The sequence below is a fragment of the Netta rufina genome (genome assembly GCF_964035555.1).
Source record: "Netta rufina genome assembly, chromosome: 13".
Classification (NCBI taxonomy): Eukaryota; Metazoa; Chordata; class Aves; order Anseriformes; family Anatidae; genus Netta; species Netta rufina.
In genome coordinates this window covers 82082-106002 of record NC_140136.1, presented here as the reverse complement: position 1 = coordinate 106002, position 23921 = coordinate 82082, and the positions used below count along the sequence as shown (strand labels likewise).

The following is a 23921-nucleotide window of genomic DNA, read 5'->3' as shown; positions in this document are numbered from 1 at the left end:
CTCCCTCTTCCCCGATGTCCGCGCGCTCCGGGGGCGGAGCCTGGGGCCGCGCGTGCGCGGGGGGTGGGGGCAGCAGCGCCGGGCGGGAGCGGGCTCTGAGGCCGCTGCAGGTTTCGCTGGGGCGCCGCTGCGAGTCGGACGTGGCGCCGGCTGCGGAGCCCCGCGCTCCTCGGTTGCTGAGGCGTGGCGGGGGCTCGGAGGCCCCGGGGCGAGCGCGGTGGTTCCAGGCACGTCAGCGGTGACGCAGGAACTGCGCCGGGACGGTGGTGTGGTGAACACTGGGGGCCGCTGTGCAGCGGGAACGTCGGGGATCCGGCCACCTCGCCTGTTCCTGGGCTGTTCGGGTTCCAGCATTGTTTTTTTGTTTTGTTTTGTTTTGTTTTGTTTTGTTTTTTCCTATTCCTGGCGATTTGGAGGGAGGGGAAGCCCGCAAATCTTTACTCCGTATAACGTAGTGCCTATAAACTTGAAAGGGGTGGTGCAGGCGGTCCTTGGGCATTGGGGTCTGATACAGGAAGGTGCCATATGCCACAGGGTGGGAGGGTCTGAAAGGGTATGGGATATGAATTAGCGTGATGGAATCAAATTCTGCTTAGAAACTGGACGTGCACCAGGAGCCATGTGGTCAGCTGATGAAATTGCTGAACTATGTTATGAGCATTATAGGACCAGACTCCCTAAGCAGGGAAAACCAGATCCAAACAGGGAATGGACTTCACTGGCAGCTGTCGTCAAAGTGGAGTCTGCAGCCCGAAGAGAGGTTCCTGCTAGACTAGGGAATCTGCAGGGTAAGAATGAGTTGTTTTGCTAGCTAAGCAGTGGTGGCTTTCTTTGTTGCTTTTTCCTTTGCTTTCAAAGATACCTTAAAAACAAACAGAACAAAGTACCCCTTCCTGTCCCATTTCTCTCTATCCCCACATTCTTTATTCTTTGTAAGCTTTTATGGCTTCTGTCTGAAAAGACGGTAGTGGAATGCTGTTCTTTCTAGACTGTAATTAAGAAGGTGAAAGGCCTGTGTTTTGCTGTTCAGTAAGCGGTGAAAGTCTGGGCAGGACCTGAACAGCTGAAGTAAATGCCTGCATAAGTGTATTTAGCTAGTCATAAGAATCCTGGAAAGGTCTCACTTCACCCTTTTTTAACAGACTGTGTTAGTGCACTGTGTATTTGCGTTGGTGCCAATAAAGGAAAAGAAGATGATTGCAAACTTCCATGTTTTCATGCAGATTGTATCCTGTAGTTATTTCTTATGCATATGAGGAATCCTCTGCTAGTGTTCACACAAGTGAAGTGCTTGTTGCCTAGCATATCAAGTCAGCATTAGCACCCCTGCTTTGGGAACATAGACTTTCCAGAGCACTGGTGGTTGTACCTGCTATGTTGGTTCTACAGCTGGTAATTTCCTGTCTAGGATGTCTCACTGCCTGCCTCTCTGAACCTGGCCTCCTATGTGATGTTCTGTGTGTTGTCTTAATAGAATAACTGCATAAGAGCAATACTTCTGTAAATAGCTTGTTCATTTAATGTCTTCATTTTCAGTAACAAAGGAGGTTGTTGCTATGGGAACTGGAACAAAATGTATTGGCCAAAACAAAATGAGAAAAACTGGTAAGTGTGGTTTAAAATCCAAGAACGGATTGGCTGTCCTTGCTTCCTTCATTCTGACGTCATATAATCAATGAAGAATGTCCAAGAGGTTGAGCTTAGTCTTCTGAATTGAAGCAAAAAATGTGAGGCAGTCCTCACCCCTGGCAAGAAGACATGTTTAGGCAGCCAAAATGGCTGCCCTAAATATTTGCTGAAATTGCAATTTTTAAATTAAGTCATGTTAATGAAATTATGGTAACAAACTTTTTATAATAAAAGCATGGGAAATTTACTATGGTTTAGATGTGATTCAAGTATTGATATCATTTTGTGAAAATTCAAAATCCTGTCCTATTGTGGGAAGTAACAGTTAGTTGCAATGATAAAAAAAAAAAAAAAGTGATAGTGTTGAAAAAGGTTGTTCTTAAAAAAAATATATTTTTTTTTTTAAAAAAAGGTTTTGTGCTTTACAACACAGAAGATATTAGAATTCAGTGTATCATATAAATGTATAGTGGCAGTAAATGGGGTGGGAAGGTAAGTGCAAGGAAATCATTTACTCATTTTAAAGACAAATATGAAGATTCACAGATATTTTCCAGATATCGCAGACATTTTCCTTTGTTTATAGGAAATGTGAGGTACATCTGTAAATTGACCTGACGTATTTTTAGAAGCGTAGAAAGAGGATAGCGTTAAATATTGCAGAAAATTGTCAGATTCCTAAATATCCTTAAGAATTTCCCAGAAATAAGCAGTTGATCTACACATTAAGGACATACAATTTCTCATTAGAGATGGCTACTGCTCCAAAAGATAGGAAGGTAGAAAATCCATGTTTCCTTTTAAAGGCCCTAAGAATGATCTGCAAATTAGCCTGCTGAGCTCTTTGGCACATTTTGTTTTCATTAAATCTTAGAAAAACACCTAGAAAAAAGATGCTGTAACGTCAGATTAATTAGGCCTTGTTTCGTGATGAACCCTTTAGTCTTTAATGTCAGAAAAACAGAAAGTAAAATTATTCATGTAACTTTTGAGATTTTGATGATAATCCTCCTATCTGTTGTTACCCCGACAAAGTTGCATCACTGAGAGATAGGAAGGTAGAAGCACTAAGAAATAATTTACCCATTTTCGAGAAAAAATGAAGATTCATGTAGCAGATACTTTTCTACATAACTCAGAGGCAGATCATTGTCTTCTATCAAGAATTTTAGAGGCAGAAAAAGAATTGTTGAAGGGTTGATTTTTATGATGGCAAAAAGTTCTGGAGTAGCTTCTCCTTAATCTGCTGTGGAAAAAGGATAATAGTTGTGTGGAATATATTGCAGATGCTGTTGCTAATTAAAATTCACAAGAATTGAAAAAAGTAATTAATGTTTATAAAGACCTAGTAGCATGCACTACTGCCATGAGAAACAACCTTAAACTGTAGGGTAAAAGGGTGCATTTATTTATATCAGTAGCATTATTTTCTCTATTTTCATTCTTTCTCTTAGTAGAAAGGGTTATCGTTGATCTGGAAAGGACTTCAAAGGAGAACTGTAGGAATGATTGTGGATGTAGAAAAAGTTTGTGAAAAGCCTTCTGGAGTTCTGCAGTGTTGCCTAAGGAGCTGTTCAATCATGTGATGTTTTATTCCTGAAATAATAGCTGATTTACAGGTCCTGTTCTTTCAGATACAGCAATAGGTGGACATTCCAGGAAGCTTAAAGATTCACTGTGTAAACCTGATAAATGCCAGAAATATTTACAAAAAAAAAAAAAAAAAAAAAAAGTAATTTAAATCATAGGGAGTAGTGCAACAAGAAACTTTGACTGAAAGGTTAACACTTGAAAACTATTGGATGTTATGTGTATGCTGAGAATATCATGATTTACTATTAAGAACAAACTTAAGGAAAGTTTTGAAGGAAGACAGCTTATTCAACTCAAAGGATTTCAGATAATAGAAGTTTTAAAATCTGATGTTTATATGAGTCTCTGACTTGTGGCAGAGTGAAGGACTTATCCTTCATTGTTACAGGGTTTTGACCTCCTTTTGTTGTGACTGGAAATTTAAATGTCTTGGAATAACCTCATACCAATGTTAAACATTCAAATTTTAGCAAATCTACAGAACCATGTGGTCTGTCAAATTCTGTTTTGTTTGTCTCCTTTTCAATAATGATGTATAACGTTTTCATTTGTTCGTTGTATTAGGAGACATTCTGAATGACAGTCATGCTGAAACTGTAGCCAAGAGGAGCTTCCAGAGGTGAGACAGGAAGTTCTTGTGCTCTTACCCAGTGCCACCTGAGGGTTGTTTTTGTGACGTGCTTCTGACCTACGGTTGAAATAGATTTTGCAGCTTCAGTGATGAGAATGTAACGGAGAAAGAGATAATATTATATCTTTTTTTTTTTTTTCCCTTTAGAAGTTTAACCTTCTGTGTTTTTTTTTTAAATGTCTGGATTGTGGTTTAAGACTCTTGTGCAAAAGTTTGTTTTTTCCTCGTTACTGCAGGGACTCCACAAAGAAGTAGGATGTGATTTCCTGTGATGTCAATACTGGTCTTACAGTTTGCTGCCAAGGGTAGCCTTCTCGCTGTTTCCCATATACCAAATCTTACGTTTGCATAGGATAAGCTGTTTCAGGAAACTTAGGTGGCAGAAGCAAGTTTTCATTTTCTACTCTTTGATGTAGAAAAAACAGCTGTCAAATCAGGTGACTGGCTGTGCAGGTTTTTTTAAAAAAAAAAAAAAAAGAATGGGAGGAGTAGACATCAGATATACAACGTGAAAATATAGTTAACTCTTCTGAACATAACCCTTTGAGGTCTGTTATTAAGGTTCTGGTGATGCATTTGTGTTTATGTTGAGAGTTGTCTGTAGAAGCATAACTGATTGCTTGGCTCATCAAATTACTTCATCAGGGGCAAATAAGCAGGAGTGGGAATCTAAGTTTTGTTGTTTTCCCATGCATCAAAAGTGAAGTAAATGATTCTTGGAAACTTTCTGTCTAACAGGTATCTTCTCCATCAGATGTGCCTGGCCGTTTCCTACCAGCAATGCAGCATCTTTATTCCAGGAACTGAAACAGGGAAATGGAAACTCAAACCAAATATCATATTTGTTTTCTTCTCTAGTCATACCCCATGTGAGTATGTTGAAGTGAACTAATTTAATGGCTCTTACTTGCAAGGGACAGAAAAGTTTATGCCTCTCTTTGGTCTTTCTGGAGTGAGTGGGGAAGTAGCTCATGTGATCGGCATGTTCCCTGAGATGTACTTGACTGGTGCTTCACCAATACATTTGGCATTTTATCTCACTGAATGTAATCCACGAGCAGTCATTAAACTGGATATTCAGGTCATTATATAGTGGAATGCTTTGCTTGCTCTTTGAATAGTAATGATTACAATTTTCTTTTCCAGAAATGAGAATGTCTGAAGTAGTGTGTATTTCCTGGTTACTCTGCTTTAAATGTTGTCTTCTTGGGCTGAGCTTTCAGTGGAAAAGCACTGTCACTTTCTACAGTTCCTTAAAAAAAACAAAAACAACAACAAAAAAACAACAATACTGTCCCCTCAACCCAAAACTTATTATGGAATGGAATGCAACCTTTTCTTCTGTCACAGAAAAGACTATTTGGTTGAGGAGGGCGGTAGGGGGAGAGCTGGGAGAACAAACAAAACCAGAAACAAACAATGTTTGAAGAGTGTCTTCCTGTGACTACATTTTCCTGGGTGCAAATCTGTAAAAGCTAGTAGTAACCATAATATTACAGGAGTGATGTGTTTCAATCACCAGACATGTTGCTAATTTTGATGCTATTTCTTTTGCTGTAGGTGGAGATGCTTCTATTATTCCAATTAGTGAACCAGAGAACCAGCTTTCTAAGTCAATGAATGGAGCTGATGCAGCTGGACAGTCAGCACAGTGTAGTAGTAACCATGATCATTTGGGTTTCGAAGATAAAAAGAAATTGGAGAAAATGTCAAGTAATCATATAATCAAGAGAATGAAAAATAATGATGGTGGTTGGTTTTCCATGATCACTGAAGATCTGCCTGTTCAGCAAGTATTTGTGAAACCAGAAGGCAACGCTAATCCAAAGAGTTGTGAGTGTTCTGCACAAATGCAAGCAGCTAAAGAGACTGGCTTAAGCAGACTGAAGGCAGTAGATGTTTATAGAACTGGAGCAAAATGTGTACCTGGAGAGCTGGATGATGCCAGAGTACCTGGGATAGGGTATCACCGTGTAGGATTATTACGAGTGAAGCCAGGTCGCGGGGTCAGAACATGCTCTATGTCCTGCAGTGATAAACTGGCTCGCTGGAATGTGTTGGGGTGTCAAGGAGCTCTTCTGATGCATTTCCTTCAATATCCAGTGTATTTGTCAGCAATTATAGTGGGGAAGTGTCCATATAGCCAAGAAGCTATGCGGAGAGCAATTATTGAAAGGTAAGTTCTCTCTTTGGAAATCACAGAATTGAATGGGTTGGAAGGGACCTTGAAAGATCATCAGGTCCAACCCCCCTGCCAAAGCAGGTTCCTTAGAGCAGGAATCAGCTAGCTTGTATGGAAGCTGAGTTGTGGAAGTCACTGTCATACAACTATCAGGACTTAGCACCAAAGTCATACTTTGCAAAGTGTGGATTTCTGCAAATTCACATTTTGAGAAAGTAGGCCTGTACAGTATGGAGAAAGATGACTACTGCTGATGATGATCAGACTTGAAAATGTACTAAAGAATTTGCATTAGATTCAGGATCCACTTGGTTGTCCCCTGATGGAGCAGTGAGAGGCTGTAACCCACCAGAGCTTTTCTAGAAGCCTTCCAGCAGAAAATGAAACCTGAAAGGAGGTGTGTTTAAGGAATTTTTCAGCAAAATTGAACTTTCTTGAACTTCTTCAATATTTTTTTTTTCCTCAAATAGGAGCTTTTTATTTATTTATTTGTCTTTATGCCACGAAACCATTCTGAATATCCTTAAATTCTCTTTTACAGAAATGAGTTGCTCAGCAAAAGCAGCTTTTATTTCTTGGAAATAACTGAATAATAGAGTTCCCAAAATTGCAAATGGCTGAACAAAACATTCCTTAAATTAAATTAAGCTCCCAAATATGTCCATCCCGAAGGTAATCTGCCTAAAAAGGTTCCAGATGAATACTGAGGTAGACTTCTTGCACGTTTTCATAAATAGGGTGAGTTAGGAAGGTAGTGGATTTTTGTTGCTTTCCAATGTTTCCCTCACTGACTTTAAAATAACGTACTTAAGATTTTTGTTTGTTAGTTTCTGTTTTCACTGTTTTGTTATTTAGTCCTGGAAGCAGAACATCCTTATGTCTCTGCTATGTGACTACTCACTGTGTAATTAATTTCATTTTTGTAAATGTGCTGTTGTCTTCAAGAAACCATATATTTAAAGGTTATAAAAATACTGTCTGACTAGCTGCTTTTGCTTTCAGGTAAGTAACTCGTGGTTGTCACGTTACACATCTCTCTGCAGTTGGAGCATGTCACTCAGAAATAGCTTGCTGTTAATATTACATATGTACCCTTTATATATGCACTGCAACAGTATACCCTTACAAAGGGTAACGGTGGAAAGGATGTCTTTCTGGTTGTTCTTACAAAACCTTTTAGAACTTAACCTGGATTTAACTTATTAGTTCTTATTAATCTCTCACTGATTTCAGACCGTAATTACTTCCAGCAATTATTAGGGTAAAAGATGTATTATTTAAAACATTACTTGAAGGGAGCTGTAGTAAAAACTTTTTTCTTCTGTTAAAGTCTTACTGAGCTTGAATCCAAACTTCAGATTTTCTAGAAGACTAATATCTGGGTTATTGCATATGCATGCAATTGCATCTCATGGAAAATTTTAAAATCACTGTATTGTCTGTCTATTCTCAGTAGAGGTTAGTCAAAACTTTAGAACAATACTTCTCAGAGTTTATGTGCTCTCAGATATGCTGTGCAACTCATGGAAACTGAATTCTGGACCTAACACAGAAATTGCAGTGATTGAGTCTATTTAGGTTTATAAAGATGAACAGTGTTTGGCAACCAGATAAGAAAGTCATGATTTCAGGTCAACACTTGGTTGCATTAGCAGTAGTTGTCAGTTTGACCAGCCTCATCAGTTCTAGGTTGCAAAGTCAGGCACTTTTTCAGCCTATTACGTCTGACAATGCAAACCTCAGTTTTAATTCATTCTTGCTTCATATAAGTACCGTGAATAAATAGATGCTGTTTTTTCCTCCCTGTATGTTCCTAATATCATTCAGAGTGTTAGAATAATTGAAGGTAACAAAGCTGAGATTATACATGAAACTTTAGGTATATTTTGTGTCTTTCTGGTCTTTAGTTCTGAACCCCTAGGTCCATTAAAAACATTCATGTAGTATGGTTGACTGTGTAAATACATTCTGATTATTTTTTTCTGTTATGATTTCAGAATTATATTGCAGTTTTTATTCTGCCTATCTTCTATGGAGTTGTAGTAGGTTTTGATTAGACCCGTTTTAAAATCAGTTTGTTGTCCTTTTTCTAGGAAAGACAAGGTCTTACTAAACTCTGTGGCTTTGTGGTTTTGTTTGTTTTATAGCCTAAACAAATACTGTTTAGAAGGGGAAAATGTCTCCATATCTCCTTGCATCTCTTACAACTCACGTTCAGTTCACTTTTAAAATGTAACATGCTTTTGATTATGTAGGGAAATTGCATGGAATCTGCTTGTCCTGGAAGATGAGACTTTAAATCACATGCATTTTTCCATTATTTACTGTAGGTGTCAGCATGTCTCATTTTTACCAGATGGTTTTCTCACTCAGGAGGTTAAACTGCTACAATCAGAACTTCGATTTGAACATAGCCGTCAGGCAGTCCAGGAAGTTCAAACTAACAGCAAAACAAAACTTGTTCCCTGTAGCGCGGGTGAGTTAATTTGGACTAGTTGTGTAACTGTGTGCAGAAATCATAATATAAATTATGTGACTTTGATGTTCCCTAAAACGTAACATCATTCATTGCCAGTGCTAGAGGCAAAGTATGACTTACATAAAGATATTAATTTCAGAACAGAACTTAATAGTATTTGCAATCTGCCTCTATTTTCCTGTAAACACTTTTCGGACTGAATAAAAACTAAGTCAATACCATTAGGAATTTATAATCTAAACAAAGGTAGAAAATAAACAGCCAAGACAAAAGTTCTGAGGGCAAGAAGAATCAAAAGAATTCTTGTTTAAGTTAGTTTTGTGTTATCCTTGGTAATGAACAGAAGATTTGCCATGCTGAGTTATGATTATAATCTCTTCAGAACTCTTTGAATATGGAAGGAATACAGAGTAGTGTAGTATAAAGGTTTAATTGATACAAAGTTTTTGTACATTACATTTTCTGTCATGCTGAGGAATGAATTTGCAAGTCATATAATTTAGCAATGTGGCAATTCAGCAATGTGGTCTCCTTTGGGGGGGAGGAAGCACTACTGTATGTGTACGGGTAAGCATTTTCTCAGGACTTAGGTGTGGTTACCTTCTGCTGTTGTATATTTTTCTGGCTTAATTGGAAGTTATTCTCTTAGAATAGACCTGATGATAAAATAGAAACAAATGTCTCTTTAATTAAATTCACAGATTCATTAAATTGTATACAATTTACAGGTGCCAGTAGGGAAAAGATTTTGATACCATGAGATAGGAAGCAAAATATATTGTTGAAAATGCTGTGAATTCACTTAACAAAAAACATCTGAAGCAAACTGTGACCAAATATACTAAATAAAAATTACTTCTACTTTTCTATTTACTCTTTACCTTTATACAGTTACTCAAGTCATTCTGTTAGAAGATGGTAAATGATACTTTATGAAACAGTTTTGCATATATTATGCTAGATTGAGTTTTTCATGAGCAGAGGAAAATCAGAATTAAGTCTAAATTTGTTGCAACTCTTTCATGTGCTTGGAAGACAGAAATGAGAATGAAGGGAGCAGAAATGATCTCAAGACAGTAGAACTTAATAGTATTGTTGTTAGGCTATGTAGGTACAGACTGGGCATGTCAATCGCTTTTGTTTCTGGTGACGAGCCTCTTCAGATGCTTTGCTAGTTATTTATAAATTTGTAAGGTAATTGCATGCTGAGTTATAGCATCAAGAAGTATACATGTACAGTCTAATATTGTAATTACGTATCCAGATGGGGGTAAAAGATAAGGTTGTTAGCATTTAACAACTCTTCCAACAAAGTATTTTTGTTTGACTGTTGGCTAGTAACATTTTTCAGGTAATGTCTACAAATATCTTTGTGTCAGTTACGAAATGTACAAAGAACTATTTAAAGGATGCACAATATCATAATAAGGAAGACACAGGTTGACTGGTACCAGTAGTATGGGGGTGTGTTTTACAGCCTGATACAAAATTATGCCATCTGACTTGGGAATTATTCACTCTTTGTCTAGACTGGATACACCAAGGAGAGAATCCCTCTAAAAAATGGGAAAGTTATGGAGCTGTAGGCTAAATGTTTAAAGAGGCATGGGTTCTCAAAAGAGCTGAAGAGTGTGTGTATTTTTTCTTATTTTTCTTATTTTTTCTTATTGTTTTTAGATGAGTTTCTGTTCTTTTAATAAATCCTTTCTTCCTCAGCTATCAGTTGGAGTGCAGTTCCTGAACAACCTCTGGATGTCACCTCAGATGGTTTCCGGCAGGGAACAACAAAAAAGGGGATTGGGAGCCATCAGAGCAGGTGAGAGTATTGTGACACATGGATGCACATATCTTACGTTTTAGCATACATGCCTGTCTCTTAGGTCACTGTGGTGTGTGGTGGCATTGTCAGAGCAGAAATTCTCTGAGTGGGGAAAGGTAGTGTGGATAAAGGAATAGTCATTGTGTAAGGGAGAGAAGGTGAGAGGAGCTGAATGAGGGCAAACAAGTTTATCCTGTTTCTTGCATGTCACTGTTTATAAAGGAGAACATTGTCAATAATAGTAGTGGGGGATTATGATCAGTATTCCTTAAAAGACAGCTTATTTGTTGGCAAAGGTGGGAAAATTTTTTACTTCGTACCTTTTGAATTGAAGACTGAAGGAAATGAATGTGTTGCATGACCTTTTTTACAGATTTCTTTTTCTGTAAGAGAGTCAGCTCTTTGTTAACAGCTTTTGTGGTAAAAGGTCCATATAAGGAATTTGTAGCCTTAATGTAGGGGGGGTTGTTCAATACTAAACAAGACTTGTATTTCTGTTCTCTTTTTTTTCCCCCCTTCAAGGAGCCTTTAGGTGATTGGGGGGGATGTGGGAGGAGGGGAGGAGGGTTGTTTGGTTTTTCTCGGTGGAACATATTAGATAACACTAAATCTCATGGAAGATAAAGTTGACTGACTAAAAGTAGTTTGTAAGTAGTCTTCTGGTATGTGCTTTTGCTTACTTAACTAAAACACCAAAAACTACAATATGAACTTTTGACAGATTAACGTGAAAATTTTAGAGTACCTTTGCATGCCAGTTTTGGGGTTCTTAACCTAAAGCAAAATAGAAAGCACATTTTCTTTTAATAATTCTGGAGAGTTAGCTTGCATGTGTTGGAAGACTGAATTGAATTAGTCATCATGAATATAATCGTGTAATAAGAATTTAATTCCATAGAAAAATTAGTTTGTTTTAAAAGCCCCATCCATGTTTCATGGAACACCTGATATGGTTGTCTGACTTCTGGGAGAAGAGAAAGGCTTAAAGCTGAAAGCTGACAGAGATGCCTGTGGTATCCTTAAGACCTTTCAAACTTTTACTTTACTTTTTGATTAATCTATTTGTATTTAACTGCCCTCCATCTGTTGCTGAATGCATCCTTGTCACTGTTGCAACAAGGGCAGCACTGTCACAGATGTTTCTTCTGGTTCTTTTATTTTTTTCTGAATAATACAAATTTTCCAGTTTGAACAAGCTCTTCAAGTCCTTCTGTACTCGTGTGATCATTTCTGGGACTAGTCCCTCTGCTTCAGCCTGTGCTATAATTGGGAGCAAATTGATGGTGCAGTCTTATAACAATGTGGCAATATTAAAATGTCCCCTCTGCAAACTGATGGTGCTAGCTGGGACAATAGGGGCAATACAGCTCTTTGTCAACATAACATTTAAAATTAAGGTTTAAAAAAAGAAAAACAATGGGCAGCTCAGGTGGGGTATGAAAAGTTAAATGGTGGAGCAAAAACGTTCAGCTGGAATGTATTACTGTAAGCATCAAGAGGAAGTGCATTTCTGATATATTTTTTCCATCAGATCCAAGATCTGTAAAGTGGAACTCTTCCATGCATTTCAAAAGCTGGTGACAAGTATTTCACAAGAGAATCTACCAGACACTCTCCGGTAAAGAAATTTTCATAATATTTATGTGAATAAAAAGTTATCCTCATGAAACTCAAGAATAATGTGTTGATACTAGAACTTTCCAATGAGTCTCACTTGAGATAACTCCATTGTTAAAATTGGATACTTAAAGAATACAGCATATCCTTGATGGGTTAGGAAGAGTCTTTCTGGTTTTGGTCTTTTGCCTCATTGGAGAAATAGCTCATTAATGAGAGACAGAAGTTGCAGGTGTTTTGTTTGTTTGGAGTTAAGGCTTTTGCTGTGAAGAATTGCTACTTTTGGAAAGAGTAAATTTTCCTGATCACAGAGACATGTCCTGCTCTTGCAATAGATGTCTTCTGGACCCCTTGTAAGTCTGTTCAACTTTCTGTCTTGTCAGAAAGCTACTCTTTTTTTTAAAACAAGTCTAGGCTAGAATTTTCTTTCAGTTAAGTGTATGATGGAGTAAGAGCTAGCAAGGTGAGACTGCAGGGCTGTTTCCACTATGTGTGCGTTACGTAGATGGAGACTTTCTGGAAAGAACAGAAAGAAGCTTTTGTCTGAGGAAGCCATTCTTGGGGATTTAATTTACACCATTAGAAACAAGTTGGGATTTTTAGGCTGGAGATTGTATATGAGACTGGATGATTATCACGTTACACGTTTGGTGGTATTTCACCTTGCTGTACCTGATGATTAGGAGTTATAGCTTCATGGATAGAGAAACATACATCTCAGTTTGGCTTAGAGATTATTCTGAGTGATGCAGAATGTGCCAGATCTGTTGCTTTGGTAGGTTTATTTTATTTTAGTCTTATTTCAAGGTATGATCTTTCCACCTCTAAGATGAAATCATAGCAGATGTTGAGCTAATTTAACTGCTTGTAGCTACTGATGGGCATTCTTAATTCAGTTTCAAATATAAAATTACCAACTCTTTTGAGAGGGAATGGCTTCTAACTTGTTCAGTCACTGTAATTTCCTCAGAATAGAGCATGAAATAATTCATTGTTGAGTAGTTGACTCATTGTGCTGATTGTATGCTGCTTATGTAAAGTCACCTTACCTCAGGCTTTTTCTGGACTTAAGTAGCTTTGTAATTTCCTTTGACTTTTTTGTCCTCTACCATTTTTCTCTCTGGGCTTCTCCTCACCAACTCCAGCTGACTTGCAGATGTGGCATCATTTTTAGGTTGCACAAACTCAGTTTATACAGCAGAGATGCTAGCTCGCCAGTCAGCCTGTTCAGTTGTTTTCCTTTTGAAGTCTTCCCTTTTTCCTACTCTTCAATTAAAAATCAAAATAAAAAGTTGCTTTGCTTCCTCCTCCTTCCCTTACCCTTTCTGCACAATATTCTGTTTTCTTCCTCTGTATTCCTTGTAGTCTGAATTCAAGTAGACTTCAGATAAACAATTTGAAAGTGTGGAATTTCTTCCTCTGAACTCCTGTGTATTCAACTCTTACCCATTTTTTTTCCTCCTACGCAAATGTAGCTTATCTCCTCTTATAGATGGTTGGCTCCTGTGCTATGCTGTCACACCATTTATTTTTCTCTCTTTGCCCCTACATTCCTTCCCTGCCTTTTCTGGTCCACTTTTTGGTCTCTTGGCTCCCATCTGTTCTGCACACCCAAGGGAATCTCATCTTTACTAGAGCTTGTCTTTTTAGTTTTGGGGTGTATTAGGACAAGAATCTTCCTTTATTTAGCCCTTTTCTCACCTCCTGTTGTCCACTTAGGATACTGGGACAGTTAAAGCTTGATGTGAAAATAATGTAGTAATGTTCTTTTATTTTCTTCTTTCCTGTATGTAGACATGCTTCTCCTGCTTTCTGTCCCTTCATTTCTCCTTCATTCTTGACACCTCTTCAGAATCGGTGCAGGCACTGTTCAGTTGGAACAGGTTGAGAGCATACTCAAAGTAGAAGATTGCTGGCTCCTCTTAAAAAGCATGTTTAGGAAATTGTGGTGATGTAGTACAACTAACATGCGAAGCGTAACATTTAGCAGTTGCTTCTTTTAGGTCTTAGGTTGGTTTACTTTCAGCTGAAAACAATGAGATGTTTGACTGGTATTATCTACTTCTTCACCAAGAATCAGATAGTGTTCTCTTGCGCTATCCCGTTTTCTTCATTTCTGATAATTCTGATCTGTCTTCTGTGCCTTACTTGCCCATCTCCCTAACTGGACTATAAACAAACATTAACATCTTAGACAACTGCTTACCTCCACCTGCCACACTTCATTCTTTTCTGCTTGACACCCTCTCACATGTTGTTTTGTTTTAATGATTGAAGTTACTGGTACATAAATCCTTTAAAACCAAAACAAATAACTATTGCTGCCAGTCAGCTGTTTTATTCAGTCTTCTTACTGATTACATCTCACGTGCTGCATCAATTTCATGTTTTCTGTGCTCATTGTTAAGGGAGGGATACAATGCAGTTTTGGGTTCTGTTGTGCCATTGCTAATCTGAATTGTTATGTGAAAACCTCTATAGTTATTATTATTTCAAAATACTTGGTGGTAGTATGGCAAAGACATTTTTTTGGATTGTTGTTTGTTTTTTCTGCTGGCAGAATCTTGTTCTTCATACCTTGTTCATAATGTTCATAACCTGGGAAACTGAAAGCCTTCTTTTGTGGCGTCCACCCTACAGAGTCAGCAGGCACTGCAGTCTGTGCAAGGTGTGGCTAGCTGCACAACCCTTTTTGTGAATCTAAGTGATACTTTGCAACAAAAACCTAGCCTGAGTTTCTTGCTGGGCTTGTTAAATGGATGGCTGATCACCTTTTCTCTTAACTGTGATGGGTCCTGACTACATTTAATACTGTGTTTTCTTTCTCCTTCCCATTCAGACTGCATTATGTATGGGTGATTCCGGTTCCGGAGAAGCCTCACTGGGGAGAGGGGGGTAGGCTGTTCTACAGAAGAGTATGTGTACTAAGGGTACAAGGACTTTTAGATGGCTAAGATTAAAATGCCTAAAGAACAGAACATTCTCTTGGTTTCATGTTTAAGATGCTATGAGAATCAGGCAAAGTATGGTTTCCTGGCAGCCTAGCATTAGGGGTTCACCGCTTATTTTTATATATTGAACATCTATAAGCTTTTATCCTCTTAGATGTGATTCTTTTTTTTTTTTTTTTTCCCATAAGAGTAATGTTTTGGTCAATGCCTGACAGTGTGCAGCAGTGCATTATTTTTCTTCATAAGCTGCCCTGCTTCAGCTCAGTTTTGCACGTGGCTGAATGTATGATCCTTTTTAAGCGTAGTGGTGCTGGTGTAATGCTTTTTCCAAGTGTGTGACACTAATGGCTCACCTCTCATGCCTCTGGCACGCATTGGAACCACTCTGCTTCTCTCCTGTACTGTAGTCTAGTGTTAAGATTGGAATAGTAAAGGGAAACATAAAAGGAATGTAGACAGTCAGACCTGGATAGGCTAGAGATCATATTATTTACAGGACTGCCTGGGTCAGCAGACAAGCGTTCATTTCTGCCCCTTCCTCCCTCCCCTCCAAAAAAGTCACAGGTTCTTCATTACAAATTCTTGGAGTCTTAACGTCCCAAACATACTAGAGATACAGACAAATCATGTGGCTCTTTTGGCAGTTGTAATGTACTTTGAATTTGAAAGCATTCTTTCCATGTGTGTATATATATTAAAAATTTCTCATAAGCCCAAGGCAGAAGTTGAGCATGAATTAAAAAAATCTGTTTCATTTGGGCCACTCTTTGATGAAACTGTTTAAAATGCAGCTTTCTGTTACATCTGCTGTTCAATCCTGTTGCAATGTTGCCCGCCTGGAGAATGAGATCTCAGGAGGCTGCAGTTATATGTGGTCTTGTAACTGCTAAAGTGAATTGGAAATACTGAGCTACTTCTCACTGCATATCCTGCTTTCGTGCTAGCTATGTTTTCCCTTACTGTCTACTATAAAAGTTTCATAACAGAACTCTGTTGAAATAATCTAAGTTGGGAAAATTCCTTACGTATTTTAGTTAAACTGGATCAGACTGCTGGATATACATTTAAAAGCCATTGATTTGCCAGCAAATTCAGGAAAAAAGCAACATTTAGCAAGGATGAAATAAATGGCTAGGCATCAGTCTGTCTCTTGGCTCTGTGGCTGATGGAAGAATCTATGTATATGTGTATAGTGCCATCATCCCTAGCAAATCCAAGGAAAACATGTGTTTCGCCTTTTTTACAAGACTGAGCCAGTCCAAAAATCTGTGTTCTGTAGGTTTCTTTCTGATTTACAACCATCCTAATGCAAACAAATAAGTAAAAGTAGCTGTGTTTTGAAGATGTAAACAGCATCTGATATTAGCTCTTCTATAGTGAAGAACAAATATATGTCATTAGATGCATTTACAGTGAAGAAAGATAACGTCAAAATCTTAAATGTGTCAGAAGTACTTCAAGTATAGAAAGTATGGTAGCATAAAAGTTTCTTCCCAAAGACTGAATCGGTCATCAAATTTGAGTATAAGCATACACTTTGCTCCTTCAAGAGTTGTCTTGTAGTGGAGTGGAGGTGCAGGTGGTTTGCACCATATCTCTGAGGATCATGCTGGAGTACCTGGGAGAGGAACAGCTAGCCTACACTAGAGATTTGAGGGAGCTGGTTAAGGTCCACCATCCAACTAGGATGTGTGCTGTTTCCTGAACACTGCTTATGCAGATAATTGGTGGTCTTTTACCTCTTTAGTGATGCTCCTATAGCATCTACCATTGGTACTGGGATTCTATGCCTGTTCCATTGAGCAGGTGGAGTAGAGTTGCAGTGGGCCTTTCCACAGAACTTTCAAAAACAGCTCAGTGGTTAGTTGCAGAGTTTGAATAATGTGAAAGAGGTAAAGAAAGCAAAATGAATTGGCTGTGACAAAGAGTGCAGGCAGGTTTGTAAGAGTATCTAAAAGAAAAGTTTTGGATGCCCCATCCCTGCAACTGTTTGAGGCTGGGTTGGATGGTGCTTTGTGCAACCTGGTCTAGTGGGTCCATGGTAGGGGAGTCAAAACTATATAATCTTTAAGATCCCTTCCAACCCAAATGATTCTGAGATTCTATAACTCTCCCATGTTCAGCAGTTGAGTAGGCAGGTTCTTTGCTCTTGCATTGTCTGAACCTTGGTTCTTCTGTATAGTTACTATCTCATGGTTTGCTGTGCATGTCAGTGTTCTAGAAATACGTTTATAATAGAATGCTGAATGGCTGAATTATAGCTTCTTAGGGTCTGCTATTCTGCAGTGTTGGGTGGTGGTGATGACTGTGGTGCCTTTAAGCATGAAAGTTTGTTCTGTAACCTAGTGCAATGGTTCTCAGACTTTTTAGATTAGGATCCCTGGAGCAGTTTGGCTTTTCCTCTTTATTGAGGAATGTCATGTTGCCTGTGAATTTCCCTTCATATTGGATTGATGTTTAAACATTGTGCATCTCATGTGGTTTGACACTGGTAAAGGGAGAAGAAAGAGGCTGGAAAAGAATTAAGTTATATGAAATTGTTTTAGAGGTGTTTGTGCTTTCTCTCTCCTATGTGTTCAGATACTGTTGACCTGTATTTCCCTGTTTTGAAAACCAATGGTATCACGCATTCAGCAGAGAGACTGGTGGTTTTCCTGAGATTGTGGGGAGCAGGTGCTACATAATGAAGAGGGGCAGAATACCAAAACTGAGCCTCTTACGCTTTAGGGAGAAGATAAAAGGAAAAAAAATAGTCTCATTCTTCCCCATAACTCCATGTTAAAAAAGAAATACTCTTCTTCCCTATTCCCTTCCCTTCTGGCCAGCAATCACATCTGTTCTTCCAGCAAAACAAAGCTACTTCAACCCAATTCAAAGCACCCATCTCTAGCCACTTTTTCTGCTTTGGTCCTACGTTTTTTGCTAGCATGGGTTTTCCATAACCTATTGTCACACAGTCAGGCACGGATACTTCTGTTGCTGGAGAGCACGTATGAAGCGTGGCAGACAAGTTACTGTTTTCTTCTTTCATGAGACTGCTAACGATGTCTAGAAACACTGACTTCCTCAGCACCTGCGCCTCTCCAAGTCTCCCTTAGAAGCACAAGAGAATTTCACTTAGTGTGGAAGAGCTCATAGGGACATCATCATATTCTTAAATGCTTGATTGTTTTTTTCATTGTCTTACAATACATCCAATAGAATAATAGACAATTTGTTGTTGTTGTGCACTTTCTGTCAGGATGAAGACCCTAAGAACATACTGGGACTACAAGGAAGCTGCATCAAGTTATCAAGAAGCCTGGAAAGTGCTGCGCAGCCAAGCGCTGCTGGGCTGGGTCAAGAATGCCCAGGAATACCTGGAGTTCACATGAGAATAAAAGCAACTGTAAATACATCAAAATGCCCTGAAACCCAGCAGATACCTATGCTACTCAAGGGCCAGTAAAGATGTCCTCTAGTTCCTGTGCTATAAGTAGATAAGACTGAAAAGGAAAGTAAAATCAGAGATCTCTTTGTTTTGGTTGATTTGCACCCTGCCCTGCACTCCCCTCCCCCCTTTATTTATCTGTAGAGAAGAATCACTGCATATTTAGTTCTGAACTGTATGAAACAATGTGCCTTCAAAAGTAAGGAAGCAGTGATGCGAATCATCGTTTTTCTGAGGATATGATTTATCAGCCATAGTCTGTTGAAATGGAAGTAATGTCAACTGAAATTGAAACAGTAGTATGGAAGAAGGGCTGTCTTTTTAAAACTTTGGTGCTGGTTTTCCTTCTACTCTTCATAATGTTGTGATTGCTTTTGTGTTGCTGGGACAACCCTAATGTATAGTAAGTATTATTTTTATAACTCTTGGCTCTTCTTGTTTGGTGCTTGCAAGAATTTTCTGTCTCCCCACAGAATTTTTTGCTCCTAACTGGAAATAGTAGTTTTGTTCAAGGGTCTTTTCCTGGAAGTAATCCGTATAACTTTCTATTACTAAAAGTAGCCAAAGCAGAATTAAGAGTGCCGGGAAGAAGACTGTCAAATAATACTGTTTGTTATCCTGTGTATCTCTTAATTTCAGGACTTTGCCAGAAACCCCTTCACAGTTGATGTGCTTCTGTGGACAGGAAAGAAATCTCCTGAATTACTTGGTTCGATCTTGTTCAACACTGGGTTTTTATTGGTTGTTTTTGGTTGCTTGCTTGCTTGGTTCAGGGTCTGTTTTTTCTTTTTCTCCAGTGATACGTGGTTCATTAAAAGCAGGGATGCCGTAAGCATTTATGTCAGTGTTTCCTGGCCAAGTGTTCATTAATAGCCTGGCAAAGGTGAAAACACAGTCTTTGCAATCTTTGCCTTTATGCTTTATTACCAATAACATCTGCATGACAAAACAATCCACATTGCTAGCTGGGGGGAGGGAGGGGAACAATGGGTAATCATCCTCAAGCTTTCTGTCCCAATTATTACCTTCTGTGAGTAATTTCAGGACTGTGTCACTGCTACTGAGCATGCTCCCTTTCTGTACTTTTTCTGCTATAACCTACTATTCCTAAAATATTCGGACAATGTAATGGCAGAATGAAAGAAAGTGTTTAATTTGGATTTTAAGAATTCTCTAGTTATTTGAGATTTCTGTTTGGTATCTTACTGTTATTTTGGATTTGAAAAATGGGTACAGAATTTCTCAAAACAGCTTTTACAGCCAACCTACGGAGCTGCATAGGGGACTGAACAGTTGATAGCAGAGATCGTGTTACAGAAGATCTATTTATTGTGGGAATAACAACAAACTTGAATTGTGTGTGTGTAAGCCTATCCGCTTAACTCCAGCGCTGACATTCAGAAAGACCAGTTGAATTGGTGATGGGGAAGACATTACATGTGTTTGTAAAGGGCAGAGGATTATGGAGAACGGTGACTTGCGTTAAGTCATTGGAGGCTGGAAGATGGCCAGCTGCCATTGCAGATAGGCCACTGGGTGAACTGCTAAAGACAAATGGTAGCAGTTACCATCACTGAGCAAATAGCATCCCAAGGGCAGAGTCCTGTAGTTTAACTAAAAAGATAACCGGTAAATTTCCAGGCTCCTGAAATTTGCCTCTGTCCTTCCTTGAAATCTTGCAGAAACTGCTCCTTAACATGCCCAGTTTCCCTTCATTAATCGTCAACAAGGTCTGAAGTGAACCTGCTGACCAGACTGGAATGTTTCCAGTACCTGCTCAGCTGCAATATTAAAATGGATTACATAAAGCTTAGTTGTTCTGCAGTCTTGGCATCAGACTAGTTGTGAGATAAGCAGTTACATGATGTAAATTCATTTAAACTGATGGTTAACAAGGATGAGCAAACAATTGGTAATTGGAACAGCAGAGTTTATGAGGGCAGCAGGATTTCCAAGGCATGTGTAAAATGCTCTACAGAGTGTCTTTTTATCACCCAGATACATGCTTGGCTATCCCAAGCTAGTACAGGGACTGATTGTTCCTATTTGCTAGAACAAAGAAACTGTAATCCCTAATTTGTATGGGATGCCTTTAACAGCTTTGCTGTTGCAGAAGTTATTCTATTCTCAATCACAATAAGAAGGTTGGGCAGACAGCCCGCTCATTTTAAAGGAAGTCAAAAGCAGAGCATAGGAACAAGTACTTGTCCAGGTCTAAATTAAACTATCATCCGTTTGAGCTTGAAGCTAAAATTTCTTGAGACTGTGTGGTAGCATCTCTCTCTCCCTGAAAAAGCAAAGTTCTCATCTTTGCAGTGTGCCTTTACTGCTCACCTCATGCTGACTGGAGCCCTTACTGTTCATAATACGTTCAAAGTAAATGGAAGATGGTTCAAATAATTGTCTGTGGAGAAACAAACTGTGACCCCAGAACAAGGTAGCTTTGTGCTAGTTGTTCACAGCTTTGCAATTAACCTAGTAAGCACAAGAGCAAAGGAAGAGCTAGGGCTGTGCTGCTGTGGGTGGAGCCAGGCTTCCTTCTGATGGTTAGAAACTACTAGATGGTTATGAAACCATGCCTGGAGGAAATGCTTGAGGTATAAGCAGGAAAACATTTGAGTGAGTTACTTATGAAAAGCTACTGTCAGTAAGAAGGAAAGAAAGGTGTTAAGAGTAAAATTGGCAACCAAATGCAGTTGAAAGGTTCTTCCTTAGAGTGTAACTATCCTGAGAATCTGATAGCATCGTTACAAGCGCATTGCAGCAGTGGTGGTTTACACGAAATAATTTTTGAGGAAAGACCATCTAAATTCAAATAGTGTTTGTTTCTTTAGATGACGCTTCAAGTAAGCTTAAGGCTATATAGAAATGTTACTGTAAGAATAGTGAGATGTTTATTCAATTTCTTCATTATTCAGAAGCGCTCAGAGGGTGGTGATTGGCAGCACAGAGTCCGTCTGGAGACCTATGACTACTGGTGTTCCTCAGGGGTTGATGCTGGGTCTGGTCTTGTTCAACATTTTCATCGATGACCTTGATGAGGGAATAGTGTCCACCCTCAGCAAGTACACCGATGATAAAAAGCTGGGAGGAGTGGCTGACACGCCAGAAGGCTGTGCTGCCATTCAGCGAGACCTGGATAGGCTGCAGAGATGAGCAGAAAGAAACCAAATGAGGTTTAACAGGACCAAATTTGGAGTCCTGCACCTGGAAAGGAACAACCACATGGATCAGTACAGGCTGGGGGAGAAGGGAGAAGTACAGGCTCTTAGGAGAAGGACCTGGGGGTCCTGGTGGACGACAGGTTGACCATGAGCCAGCAGTGAGCCCTGGTGACCAAGAAAGCCAATGGGATCCTGGTGTGCATTAAAAGGAGCGTGGCCAGCAGGTCAAGGGTTGTGATCCTTCCCCTCTACTGTGCCCTAGTCAGGCCTCACATGAAGTACTGTGTCCAGTTCTGGGCTCCCCGGTACAAAAAAGACAGGGATCTCCTGGAAAGAGTCCAGTAGAGGGCCACTAAGATGATACAGGGCCTATGGGCTATAGGGTTTCCCCCCTGTGAGGAAAGGCTGAGAGACCTGGGTCTGTTCAGCCTTGAGAAAAGAAGACTGAGAGGGGATCTTTTTAATGTTTACAAATATCTTAAGTGTGGGACAAAGAGGGATTTGGCCAACTTCTCGGTAGTTTGTGGAGACAGGACAAAGGTCAATGGCCACAAAATGGAGCCCAGGAAGTTCCACACCAACATACAAAAGAATTTCTTCACAGTGAGGATGAAGGAGCACTAGAACAGGCTGCCCAGGGAGGTTGTGGAGTCTCCTTCTCTGGAGATATATGAGACCCGTCTGGACGCCTACCCGGGTAACCTGCTCGAGGGAACCTGCTTTGGCAAGGGGGTTGGACCCAATGGTCTCTTGAGGTCCCTTCCAACCCCTACAATTCTGTGCTTCTGTGATTCATTCAGTGTATAGACTGAAATGCCTTCTCAGTCCTTAAGGGTTAACAGAAAAGACTATATGGGACCCAGTGTTCTAGACAAACTGCTTTTAATCAATTTACAAGACACACTGTCCTCTCTAAAGGAGAGGTATGCAGTTCAAAAGAAAATCTTTTTCTTGACATTTCAAGTACATTTGCAGATGTAAAGGAACGTATATGTTAGAGCCTTTATCTCTGCATTCTCTGGGATTACTTGGGTACCTGGGCTTCTAAAACCAAACTAATTAAAAATTACAGAGAAGTTAAGAGAGTAATTATGTTTGTTTTTAGAGGCTTATGAGGGGTATTCCAAAAGTCACATGAATCATAACATTGGCAATAAAACCTCATTTTTCCTTGTTTTGGTTAGATATATTTGTGCTAGCATGTAATTAGTTTTCTTGTGCAGTTGTGAGGGCTAAGGTACGTTTTCTTATTAACAGCTAGCAAAAAAAGATAACCACCAAACTTAATACTGTAGACAAACTGTGACATTTCAGCTCAAAGAAAACATTTTTCAGCAGAAAAATGTATTAAAAATCACAGCTGCAACCACTCTAAATTTGAATCAAAATGTTTTGGAGTAAATGGTAATAGTAAGTCCATAGAAAGGGACGGAACGCATTCTGGAAAGAAACGGACGGAATGTTAACTAAGGCATTGCTATACATTGCAGTACTATTTCAAATAATGAAAGGCATACTGAAATTAACTGCACATTCTCAGATGTATTAAGCACATACAGCACTGCTACTGTGACAAGTCCAAATAATACTGTAGTATCAGTGTTTCATAAGCTCCTATCTCTTCAAATGTGGAGTCATTCTGCCAGCACCTCTAAAACCTGTAGTGCTGAACACAATTCCATGCATAAGGTGGCTTCATGAGAATTTTAGTCTAATATGAATTTGATTTAAGCTTACAGAGTGGTAACATTTCCAATGTGTCTGGAAACACTGTAAAAAATAAACTCTTCTACACCATTTAGCATGAAAATCAAGTGATACTTTTATTAAGAACCTAAACTGTAATTAGTGATTCCTTGCTGATTCACAAACTCCGGAGCAATGCTACTCTTCCAACCCAGTGTTGTCTTTTCATATCAGAGCATGAACTCCAGTACTATGCACTTACATGTGGTTTTGTTTGTTTATGCAGTCTTGTAGTTCAGAGCCACAAGCTTGCCTCTGCCTCTTAAGTAGAGGTAGTCATGTAGCTATGGTAAGCCAAATTGGAAGGAAGTTGAGAGCCTCATGAGTAACAGCTTTTTTGGTTTTATGGCAAACCTTTCTGTTTTTGCTGTGCCGTGCCACATGCTTGAGCGAAAGTGCTCATAAAGTATAGGAACAGATCTTGAACTCTTTATCTTGCATGCAGCATTTCTAAGTCTAGCTGTCCATTTCAAGCAAATTAAAGCTATTTTTTCACATACTTGGTTCTGTAAATTCCTTACAATACCTACCAAATTTTTGGTTGGAAAATACATGTATATTTATGTAACTAACTGTAACACAACCACTACTGTTATTTTTTTTTTTTAAAGCTGCTCATGCAACTGTTTTAATCTGAACTCCTTACCAGTTATTTCTCTCTTGGCCACAACTTCATGGAC

At 39.1% G+C, this 23921-nt stretch overlaps 1 protein-coding gene across 6 annotated transcripts; it reads left to right on the top strand.

Moving 5' to 3' along the window:
* The first annotated feature begins 70 nt into the window (after positions 1 to 70).
* Positions 71 to 19277, top strand: ADAT1 (adenosine deaminase tRNA specific 1). 6 transcript variants are annotated; one of them, XR_014618834.1, is made up of 11 exons: positions 94 to 227; positions 597 to 788; positions 1537 to 1605; positions 3787 to 3841; positions 4592 to 4722; positions 5414 to 6029; positions 8366 to 8511; positions 10231 to 10330; positions 11865 to 11951; positions 18143 to 18734; positions 18971 to 19277. XR_014618834.1 is itself a non-coding variant. In XM_084294864.1 (10 exons), the coding sequence occupies exons 2-10, from the start codon at positions 620 to 622 to the stop codon at positions 18273 to 18275; spliced, it is 1506 nt and encodes a 501-aa protein (XP_084150990.1). In that variant the 5' UTR covers positions 71 to 227; positions 597 to 619; the 3' UTR covers positions 18276 to 19277. The 6 variants fall into 6 exon arrangements, 5 of the variants coding, with proteins under 5 accessions (XP_084150990.1, XP_084150988.1, XP_084150986.1 ...); XM_084294864.1 differs by having other exon boundaries at positions 71 to 227; positions 18143 to 19277; XM_084294862.1 differs by lacking the exon at positions 18971 to 19277 and having other exon boundaries at positions 8409 to 8511; positions 18143 to 18282.
* The last annotated feature ends 4644 nt before the right edge of the window (positions 19278 to 23921 follow it).